The sequence below is a fragment of the Physeter macrocephalus genome, chromosome 18, assembly GCF_002837175.3.
Source record: "Physeter macrocephalus isolate SW-GA chromosome 18, ASM283717v5, whole genome shotgun sequence".
NCBI lineage: Eukaryota > Metazoa > Chordata > Mammalia > Artiodactyla > Physeteridae > Physeter > Physeter macrocephalus.
The window spans coordinates 55501043-55512913 of record NC_041231.1 but is presented as its reverse complement, the minus strand read 5'-3'; the positions used below and the strand labels follow the sequence as shown (position 1 = coordinate 55512913).

At 47.2% G+C, this 11871-nt stretch overlaps 1 protein-coding gene across 1 annotated transcript in view; it reads right to left on the bottom strand.

Annotated features, from left to right (window-relative positions):
* SUSD5 (sushi domain containing 5) overlaps positions 1-11871 on the bottom strand; it is a 41079-nt gene that overhangs the window by 6512 nt on the left and 22696 nt on the right. Inside the window, exon 4 of the mRNA XM_028479649.1 lies at positions 7629-7817. Coding sequence (XP_028335450.1) covers positions 7629-7817 — 189 coding nt within the window. The remainder of the gene's footprint in view (positions 1-7628; positions 7818-11871) is intronic.

The following is an 11871-nucleotide window of genomic DNA, read 5'->3' as shown; positions in this document are numbered from 1 at the left end:
GGCATGCGGGATCCTCCCAGACCGGGGCGCGAACCCGGTTCCCCTGCATCGGCAGGCGGATGCGCAACCACTGCGCCACCAGGGAAGCCCCTGGAAGCCCGTTTTGATCAAGCTTGATTCAGTCTGGAAGTCCCATCAGCCAGGGCATTATTTGGTGCATGACAGTAGCAAAGAATGGTAAACAACCTCTTAGTCCTAGTACTGAGCATAATCAATGTCGGCTAAATTCCTTCTCCCATGTAACCCAGCCCATGAGCTTCAGAAGTCAAAAGGTACCTGGAATATGGGCAGGACGTGAGCCATTTTCTCCTCCCCCATACCTTCTTGTGCAGGAAATACTGGCCTAGCGTATAATGTTAGAGCTGGGGATTTGGGATAGGTCAGCCCACTCTTGCCTGGTGGGCCTGCCTTGACCTGGACCCTTATGGCCAGTCTGAGCTCTGTGTGTGTGTGTGTGTGTGTGTGTGTGTGTGTGTGTGTGTGTGTGTGCGCGCGCGTGTCTGTCTGTCCGTCTGGAGGTTCTGCCTTCAGAGCTCCCTGAGGCTAGAGCATCCCTGGATGGCAGCCCAGGGCCCAGAGCCAAGCTCTTCTGAGCTCTGTGTGTGTGTGTGTGTGTGTGTGTGTGTGTGTGTGTGTGTGTGTGTGTGCGCGCGTGTCTGTCTGTCCGTCTGGAGGTTCTGCCTTCAGAGCTCCCTGAGGCTAGAGCATCCCTGGATGGCAGCCCAGGGCCCAGAGCCAAGCTCTTCCTGTCTGCCCAGGTTCTCAGGTCAAGGTCTGGCTCAGAAACAGGCTCTCACTGTGTCACAGTTTCGCCAAAACCTCAAATGAAGACACAGACACCAACTTTTGACAGAGAGTCTACTCATGACAAAATATCCCAAGCCTGTTTTTCCTTTCTTGAGTAACAGTAAAGTTTGTTGCTCACTGAATGGCAACCCAAAATTACACTCTGCCTCAAGGTGGGGAACATCAGCCCTTTGCCTGCTGAGGTGTAATTTCTCTCCCCTTCCTCTGATCCCCTGAGTCTGTGCTCTCCTTAACCAACCCTCCAGCCCTCCCCTCCCCCACGCTGTCCTGAAAGCTGGGCTGGCACAACACTGGGCCTTCTGATTTAGACCAACGGGTCCAGGAAATGTAAACTTCATGGGCTCTCTTGGCAAAAACCAAGTCATTCCCTGTGTGTTTATATTTAATTGTTACTTTAGGAAAACCAAAGACTATGCATCAATAGAAATCAGGAGTAAAAAGAAAGGGGTCGCCCAGGTCGTACCTTTATCAGGGGCAGAAGTATACAGGCCAGGGCCCAGAACCCTGGGCTCTCCCAGTGCTGCCACTTTTCATGTTTTTTCATGTTGTTGCATTTATGGAAGCCCACACATGCCTTCTTTTTCCCTCTGGTCTTGGCTACACAGCCTTTAAAAATAGTAATTTTGAAAAAGACAACCAGACAAGCCAGAAATAACCACTGGTTCCATGAACCTCTGAACAAATATGGCAATATTGACAAAGAAATTCTAAATTCAGTCCAGTCTCTGGCTTTTATTCTATGAAGGAAGTCTAGAAGATGGAGAAAAACAGAAATGGAAGTTAATTTAAGAAAACAAACGATGGGCTTTAGAAATGAGGGAAAATAGCAAAGGAACTTAGTGAGGGAACAGCTAGTTTACAAAGCAAGCCCTGCACTTCCCCGATGCTTTTCAGAGGCCCCTGGAGAAGCACACAGCCATCATAAAGATGTTGGAATGAGACGTGCCTGGTTTTAATCTTGGCTCTGCTTTTTTTTTTTTTTTTTTTTAATAATTCTTTTTTTATGTTTGGCTGCCTTGGGTCTTTGTTGCTGTGTGCGGGCTTTCTCTAGTTGCAGTGAGCGGGGGCTACTCTTTGCTGTGGTGTGCAGGCTTCTCATTGCGGTGGCTTCTCTTGTTGCGGAGCACGGGCTCTAGGCGCACGGGCTTTAGTAGATGTGGCATGCGGGCTCAGTAGTTGTGGCTCGTGGGCTCTAGAGCGCAGGCTCAGTAGTTGTGGCGCGCAGGCTTAGTTGCTCTGAGGCATGTGGGATTTTCCTGGACCAGGGCTCGAACCCGTGTCCCCTGCATTGGCAGGCAGATTCTTAACCACTGGACCACCAGGGAAGTCCGTTGGCTCTGCTTCTTTCTGACTGTCTGACGCAGGAAGTTACTGAACCTCTCTGTCCCTCAGTTTTCCCATCTATCAATTGGAGCTGGCCATTTCTACTTTCAGACTTGTGAGGATGAAATGAGATAAAGTGTATAAAACTCCTCTTGCAGAAAGGAACATGAGGAGACTTGGGGAAGATAAAAATGTTCTGTATTTTGGTTCTGGTGGTGGTTTCATGGGTGTACACATCTGTGACAACTCAGAGACTTTTATATTTTAAATGGTTACTGTTTATTGTATGCACATTAAACCTCAGGAAAGTTGTTAAAAAAAACAAAACAATAACAAAAAACAACTCCCAAAACAGAGATGACATGGAACAGGTTTGGCATGGTTTACGACAGCTCTTTTCTCAGTGCCCAAACGGAGAATGGGTCTTGTTTCCACAGCTGCAACAGACCAGGGAAGGGAAAAAGAATAGCTGTCCATTTGTTGTTGGACTCAGAGGTGGCAGGGCTGGTAGAGTGAGGTCAAGCTTGGTGTCACTCACTTTCCTGATACTGCAGACCAGAAAGCACAAACAGAACCATGGAGCTTGGAGTGGAAACTCTTAAAGGCTTTTCATAGCCTGTCTTAGCAGATACCCTTTGTCAGGGCAAGTTGTCTTTTTTTTGGCCACGCCACGTGGCATGTGGGATGTTAGTTCCCTGACCAGGGATTGAACCTGTGCCCCCTGCAGTCGAAGCTCAGAATCTTAACCACTGGACTGCCAGGGAAGTTCCCAGGGCAAGTTTTAAAGGAGGATCAAGGGGCAAATCAGAGAGCAAGGGTCTATGAGTCTCTCCCTTCCTGGGGTATCTGCAAACCAGGGTAGAGGCCATAGGACTGCTGGGTGCTGAGTCAGGAGAGGGTAGAGGTGTTGAAGGCAATGAGCACCCAGGACAGCAAGTAGGGGAATGGTCAGTGTGCCCAGGGAAGCACTTGTGGCACCATGGTCACGTGGCCAGGGGTGCCACTCGGAGTGCTGGGAGGTCAGAGACTATTCCTAGGGTACAAGTGGCCAGAGATGGATATGGCCTTGAAGATATGGGACTTGGTACAATAAGAATCCCAAAGAAAACCAAATATAGCATGGAAATCTGCGCACATGCGTAAGGAGCAAAGCACCAGGATTTTTCTATAATTAGGGCAACAACCAATCATAGTTGGATACTAAGAACATTAGAGAGGTATGACAAACATTTCGTGATGCCCAAATGGGAATGGAAACCAACTGTGGATTCGGGTAAGAGAATGGAAAACAAAATGGCCAGACCCAGACCTGGACTCCAGGAACCAAAGCTAGAGAAATACCAACATGCAGAGGGGAGAAAATGGCAGTTTAAGAAGTCCCCACCCATTCAGGTTGATGGTCAAGGCTAAAGTCCCTGTGCTAAGTGAGAGATTTCACCAGCACCACTTGAGGCTGGACCATAAGGTCGAGGTGAACATACAACCTGGGTGGGCAGTGTGTGCCTGAGGCACCCTCCCGCACTGGCCACCCACTGACCACCCAGGTGGGCGTGCCCCTGTGCATTCATGCCCGCTCACCATTCAAAGTTTAAATTTCATCACGCTCATTCAGGCAGTCCCCACTTTACTAATTTTTCTTTAAACCACTGCTCTCCTGAACTGATGCTTTAATAAGCAACTAAGTTCTCCACTGTAGTGGATGCTGTCGGTGCTCATGTCCCCTTTCCCAGACCATTGCACCCGTCCCCCAGCTGCTGTGAGCGACGGCAGCTGAGGGTTCACAGCTGCCACTTCTCTGGAGGGCTGCCCTTGGAGGAATGGGAGCCTCAGTTAGGCGGGTTGCAACCCTCCTTGCCCTCCGTGCACCGCAGCCTGCAGCCAATGACAGACTAATATGGAGGAACTCAGGCCGGTCCCCTTGCTTCCAAGTGGGACCAACCCTGTGGTGCAATTCATGCTCCCCAGCTCCCCAAGGGATCAGGCAAAGCAAGGATCCAGCTGAGGCCACATCCTTAACTCCTCCCTCTCACCTTCCCTGCCTCCCTTATTCCCTTTCTCCCTCAACAAGCCGTGGACATCTGAACAGGCTCTGCTTTTAGAGAATCTAACCCAAGTCATCTAGCCAGTCTTCAAGATGCCCAAACAGTGACAAATTTGAGTAAAACAGTCTTCCTAGTAGCCCTGAGCTCCTAAGTCCTTGCAATCTCTGAGACCAAACTTGTTTGAGCCCCAAGTTCTTTTAAGTCTTGACCTCCATGGCACCCGAGCCTTGAGGCTCTCTGGGCCTGAAGAGGTCATGAGGGGAATAAGGGGCAGGGACTCCGGGGGCAGGTTCTGCCAGAGGGGTTGGAGCGGGCTCCAGCACCTCACAGGAAACATAAGGAAACGTTCTGGGCTGGGGGCAGAGGGGTCTTGACAGACAGCCACATGATGTGTAGGGAGGGTTGTGGGCCGAGCCCAGTGCAGAAGTGACAAGTGCTCCCTGGAGGCGAGAGGCAGCTGGGGCCACAAGTCTGGAATGCTTGGGAGCTACACATTAGAAAGTCCCTGGCTGCTTGCCCACGGGGTCTCCACCAAGTCCTAAAGCCACACAGGCCATACCTTTCTGGAAGGATCATTTGCTGTCTCCAGAATCTGAGATGCCTGCTGGCAGAGACCAATTTCTCACCCAAGTACTAGACAGCTGAAGTCACAGCCCGCCTTTGATTATCTGTTGTACAGGAAGCTGGAGTCAGTAACACACAAGGGAGCAAGGAGCCAGCGTCACAGGGATCCCTTTAGATCCTTCAGTGAGGGGCCTGATACCCGCCTCCATCAGCGCGAGAGTGAAAGGGAAAGAATATGGTCTGAGCTCAGACCATATCACAGGTCCTGTTCTGAGTGACGTACTTCCCATCTTAGAATAACCAAAGCAAGCAAGCAGACAAAACAACCCCTCCACCTCTCTGGCCCCCTGACCCTCCTGCAACTCTACCCTCTGCCCCTCCCCCCCGCCACCCAAATCCTCTCCGTGAACAGCAGAAGTTGTCTGCCTTGGTCCTCTTCCTCACTCCAGCGCATTTGTGTGCTCGCTGCAGTTCTGCCCAGGTGCATCCCACTCCCCAGCTACACACGGAAAACATGAGGCTACCAGAACCTTCTTAGGCTGTGAAACCAGTGCACACTTTTTAGCTTCCATTGACTGGACCTGTGCAGCCTTTGAGCACTTTTTCCACCTGGGAACACACACTTCCTTTAAAATTTCACCTGGGACACCTCGTTTTCCAGCTTTCCCTTTTACCTCATCTACTGCTTCTCTGTCTCTCCTAAGGTATTCAGTTTACTAGTTTCCTTTAGGGTTGGGACAGTTTTGCTCAACGTTGATTACACAGTACCTGGGACCCTGCCAGATGAAGGGAGGGGGACAGAGTGAATGAATGAATGGACAGTAGGCTGTAGAAGGAATGTTGTTGTCCAAACCAAGATGGGTCCAACTCCAAACCCTTGTTCGGCCCACCCTCTCAAGATGACTTGTCTCCAATTTGAAGCAGTTCCTTAATCAAAAAAAGTTGGTGTTCACTGGAAAAATACATGTAAGGTGGAGTCAAACACCTGGTGATAGTATTTTTGTAACACACACACACACTTATAATAACACAGATACTTTAAATGTTAAATCTACAGAGTAATGAAAACTATAACAGTCAGTATATTCAGCTAAGTGTAGAAACCAGAATTTCTGCCCAGCAGCTGAAAGCTCCAACGACTCTGCTTTGCGGTGAGAAAATAAACACCATTTCAGACACACAAAACCTTCATGTAGTTCTCATTCTACTGGGGCTAGTAAACAACCCCTTTGAATGGTGGGTGTTCCTCGTGGGATGGTGTAGCCTCGGTGCCTCGCCAGAAACACAGCCAGCCCACTGACGCCTCAGGGTGAGCCTGGGTCTGCTTTGAGGCGACACGTGCAACAAGCAGGAAGTCAGGTCTTATGCCTCATTTTCTCAGACAGGTAAATCCATCGGAACTGGCAGGAGCTCCTGCCTGCCACAAAGCAGCAGCAACTGAGGAAGGTACTAGAAAATGGCTCAAATTGTGTTTCAGGGACTTGTCCCACTCTGTAACTTTGTTATTAGTATGTGACAAGCAAGTAGGAAGTTTTTAGAAGCTTTTGTAACAATTTGACAGGGGAATTTTATGTCTATTTAAGGAAACTTTTTATTTATATCTAGAATATCTTTAGTTTTATGCTAATTCATTTTTATTGCATTTTTACTAACGTGTCAGTCTATCAATAACAAGAAAACAAATTTTTAATTGTGCACAGAGAGTTTGAGACAACAAAATCTCACTATTCATCAAAAAACACTCCAAGAGGAAAAAATAAGCCACAGAATGAGAGAGAAAATTTCAACACATTAAGAAAGTTTTCGTAAAAAAGAAATCCAACATTAACGTAAATAATCAAATCAATTAGAGAAATGGGCCAAAATTGTGGACAGACACATACTGAGTAAATGCTAATAGTATCCCATTAGATAAGTGCTTGGATAGAGACATGGGTTTTACGGGTCACCATGGAGTAGTCACCAGATTGGTAAAAAGGTAAAAAGTCTCACAATCCCGAAGGTTGGTGAGGATGCTGGAACAGAGCTCTTATACACAGCTGGTGGGAGAGTAAACTGGTCAAAACACTTCAGGAAACTCTCTGGCAGCATCCATGTAAGCTGGACACACACCTACCCCATGGGCAGCAACTCCACTGCCAGGAACCAAAAGAAATGTGTTCACATGTGAAACGAATGATGTGGAGGAGAACGATCACCGCAGCGTAAATTTTCGACGCTCACAACACGAGAACAAGCCAAATGACCACCAGCAGAAATAATGGGTGGTGTATTCACACTATAGATAGTAAACTGCAATGAACACAAAAAACCACAGCTCAGGCAACAACGTGGATGAAGCTCACAGACAAGACAGCACCCTAGTCTCATCATGGTTCTCCCATAGGATCTGCCGGACATTCTGGGAACCAACTGTCCTATAAATTCAGTAACACTGTGGTGCTGGAGTCATCCCCCTCTATAGCACCAACCTCCACTGGGTACCCAGAGGTCATGGGGGATCAGGAAGGTGGGCCCTGAAGGAGTCTTGGGGAGAAAGGAACCCTGTGAGGTCAGGGAACAATTCAGGGTCTGGCATGAGGTCCATGGTGTAGGAGTCATAGGAGAGAGTGATTTCTGCCATTGGGAGAATTCCCAAGGGGGCTAGGCAGGGGTGGGATGCAGAAGCCTCGCCCCCAGGCATACGATGATGATGGAATGGGGACATCTGGGGGAATCAGATCAGGTTTCGGGAGCTAAATGCCCACCGGGAGTCTTTTTAGCCTCAGCTATAATTTTATTCAGACTCACGGGGCAGCCCAGGGAGTAGAGCAAGACAGCAGGTCAGCAGCAGAAAATTCCCATCAGGAGGAGCAGTCCATACAGCTGTCCTGGAGTTATTTTCCTGCTTACCTTTCCCGCAGGCCTGGACCAGGCCATACCACTCCCCGCAGCTGTTGCACAGCAAGGTGAAGGCTGTTTCGCGCCGGCCCGTCACGTGGCCGGGGGCACAAAGGTACAGCAGCTCATCTCCCATCTCCAAGCCCGTGTGGCCCTGCAGGATGGTGTGTGGGAAGGAAGGTGGGTCTCCACACGGCTTCTCTGAGGACAAGGAATCACAATAAGTTTTCCCAAACTCTGCAGAACTTTTTCAGCCTGGGAGGAAAAAAAAACTTAGAAAGCAACCCCTTGGGACTTCCGTGGTGGTCCAGTGGTTAAGAATCCGCCTTCCAATGCAGGGGACGTGGGTTCGATCCCTGGTCGGGGAACTAACATCACACGTTTTGGGGCAACTAAGCCCATGTGCTCTAAAGCCCACGCACTGCCAAGATCCTGCATGCTGCAACTAAGACCGGATGCAGCCAAATAAATAAATATTGAATAAAAAGAAGCCCAGAGAGGAAGTAAAATGGAATAATATAAAATATTGGATTAATCCAAAAGGAACGGAACAATAGAAGAAGAAAAACAAAAAGCAACCCCCTCTCCCCCATGGGTGTTGCCTGCACCTTAAACTGAGATCTCCTTCACACTGGCATCCCCAGGACCTGGCAGAACGCCTGGCACAGATGAAGCACTCAAAAAATACTTGTTGAATGAATAAATGTGCTACAAAGTGCTACAACTTTGTGTTTTTATTTATGTTTTATTTTATTTTATTTATTTAAAGCCCACGCACTGCCAAGATCCTGCATGCTGCAACTAAGACCGGATGCAGCCAAATAAATAAATATTGAATAAAAAGAAGCCCAGAGAGGAAGTAAAATGGAATAATATAAAATATTGGATTAATCCAAAAGGAACGGAACAATAGAAGAAGAAAAACAAAAAGCAACCCCCTCTCCCCCATGGGTGTTGCCTGCACCTTAAACTGAGATCTCCTTCACACTGGCATCCCCAGGACCTGGCAGAACGCCTGGCACAGATGAAGCACTCAAAAAATACTTGTTGAATGAATAAATGTGCTACAAAGTGCTACAACTTTGTGTTTTTATTTATGTTTTATTTTATTTTATTTATTTATTTTTTTTTGTGGTATGCGGGCCTCCCCCTGCTGTGGCCTCTCCCGTTGCGGAGCACAGGCTCCGGACGCGCAGGCTCAGCAGCCATGGCTCACGGGCCCAGCCGCTCCGCAGCATGCGGGATCCTCCCAGACCGGGGCGCGAACCCAGTTCCCCTTCATCGGCAGGCGGACGCGCAACCACTGCGCCACCAGGGAAGCCCTGTTTTATTTTTTTAAAAAAGATTTATTTATTTATTTATTTATTTAGCTGCATTGGTCTTTGTTGCGGCGCTCGGGTTTCTCTCTAGTTGTAGCGTGCGGGCTCCAGAGCGTGTGGGCTCAGTAGTTGTGGCACGCAGGCTCTCTAGCTGTGGCCCACAGGCTTAGTTGCCCTGCGGCATGTGGGATCTTAGTTCCCCGATCAGGGATCGAACCCATGTCCCCTGCATTGGAAGATGGATTCTTAACCACTGTACCACCAGGGAAGTCCCAGAACTTTGTATTTTTAAATTGCCAGGCAATATTATCCTCTAATGTCTCCTTGAAAGGCGGACCCAGAGACAGTGCCCAGCAGCAAGTGGTACTTTGTCAAATGCTGAAATATTACAGGCTGTAGAGTAGAGGATGCCTCTCCCCTCCCCCAACCTCGACCCTGATGGTAACACTGTTACCGGTTTGGTATTTACAAATAGATACTGATAGAGATGTACATACATATACTACATATGTAGCTGTGTGTGTGTGTTTATTATTTTTTATTGGAGTAGAGTTGTTTTACAATGATGTGTTAGTTTCTTGCTGTACAGAAAAGTGAATTGGTCATACATATACATATATCCACTCTCTTTTAGATTTCTTTCCCATTTAGGTCACTACAGAGCATTCAGTAGAGTTCCCTGTGCTTACAGTAGGTTCTCATTAGTTACCTGTTTTATACATAGTAGTGTATATATGTAAATCCCAATCTCCCTATTTATCCCACCCTCTTCTTCCCCCCTTGGTAACCGTAAGTTTGTTCTCTACATCTGTGACTCTGTTTTTGCTTTGCAAATAAGTTCATCTCTACCACTTCTCTAGATTCCACATATAAGCAATAATATATGATATTGTGTGTGTGTGTTAACATAAACAGAATTACATCATATTTATTACCGAGTACCTGCTTTTTAAAAAACGAATAAACTAATTTTTGGAGCAGGTTTAGTTTCACAACAGAATTGAGTGGAAGGTACAGAGATTTCCCATGTTCCCGTCTCTACCCAGGCACAGCCTTCTCACTATCCTGTACCACAGTGGTACACTTGTTACAATCCATGTGCCTACATTGACATGTCATTATCTCTCAAAGGCCACAGTTTACATTTGGGTTCGCCCTTCATGTTCTACAGTCTATGGGCTTTGATTGTATAAACCCAATCTATGGGTTTTGAAAGTATAATTACATACATCCGCCATTGTAGTATCATACAAAATAGTTTCACTGCCCTAAAAATCCTCTGTGCTACACTTATTCATTCCTCCTAACTCCTGGCAACCATCAATCCTTTTACTGTCTCCATAGTTTTGCTTTTTCTAGAATGTCATACAGTTAGAATCATACAGTATGTAGCCTTCTCAGACTGGCTTCTTTCACTTAGTAATAAGCATTTGTTTCCTCCATGTGTTTTCAAGGCTTGATAGTTCATTTCTTTTTAACACTGAATAATATTCTATTGTCTGGAAGTGCTACAGTTTATTTATCCATTCACCTACTGAAAGACATCATGGTTGCTTCCAAGTTTTGGCAATTAGGAAAATAAGCTGCTAATAAACATTCATGTACAGGTTTTTGTGTGACCTTAAGTTTTCAGCTAATTTGGGTAAATATCAAGAACTGTGATTGCTGGATCGCGTGGTAAAAGTATGCTTAGTTTGGTGAGAAACTGCCAAACTGTCTTCCAAAGTGGCTGTACCCTTTTGCATTCCCACCAGCAATGAATGAGAGTTCCTGCTGTTCCACATCCTTGTCAGCATTTGGTGTCATCAGTGTTCTGGATTTTGGCCATTCTACTAGATGTGTAGTGGTAAATCATTGTTTTTTGTTTTTTGTTTTAAATTAATTTATTTGGCTGTGTTGGGTCTTCGTTGCTGCACGTGGGTTTTCTCTAGTTGCGGCGAGCTGAAGCTACTCTTTGTTGTGGTGCGCGGGCTTTTCATTACGGTCGTTTCTCTTGTTGTGGAGCACGGGCTCTAGGCGTGCGGGCTTCAGTAGTTGTGGCTTGCGGGCTCTAGAGCATAGGATCAGTAGCTGTGGTGCACGGGCTTAGTTGTTCTGCATCATGTGGGATCTCCCCGGACTAGGGCTCAAACCCATGTCCCTGGCATTGGCAGGCAGATTTTTTTTTTTTTTTTTTTTTTTTTTTTTAGCGGTACACGGGCCTCTCACTGTTGTGGCCTCTCCCGTTGCGGAGCAGAGGCTCCAGACGCGCAGGCTCAGCGGCCATGGCTCACGGGCCCAGCCGCCCCGCGGCATGTGGGATCTTCCCGGACCGGGGCACGAACCCGTGTCCCCTGCATCGGCAGGCAGATTCTTAACCACTGCACCACCAGGGAAGTCCCTCACTGTTGTTTTAATTTGCATTTCCCTGACGACGTATGATGTGGAGCATTTTTTCATATGCTTACTTGCCATCTGTGTATCTTCTTTGGTGAGGTATCTGTTCAGGTCTTTTGCCTATTTTTAAATTGAGCTGTTCATTTTCTTAATGTTGAATTTCAAGAGTTCTTTGTATATTTTGAATAATAGTCCTTTAGTAGATATGTCTTTTGCAGATATTTTCGCCAGTCTGGGGCTTGCCTTTTCATTCTCTTGACACTGTCTTTTGCAGAGCAGAAGTTTTCAATCTTAAGTAAGTCCAGCTTAACAATTACTTCTTTTTTTTAAAAAAAAAATTAATTTATTTAATTTATTTATTTTGGGCTGCACTGGGTCTCTGTTGCTGCGCGCGGGCTTTCTCTAGTTGCGGCGGGCGGGGGCTACTCTTCGTTGCGGTGCGCGGGCCTCTCATTGCGGTGGCTTCTCTTGTTGCGGAGCACGGGCTCTAGGCACGCGGGCTTCAGTAGTTGTGGCACGTGGGCTCAGTAGTTGTGGCTCGCGGGCTCTAGAGCGCAGGC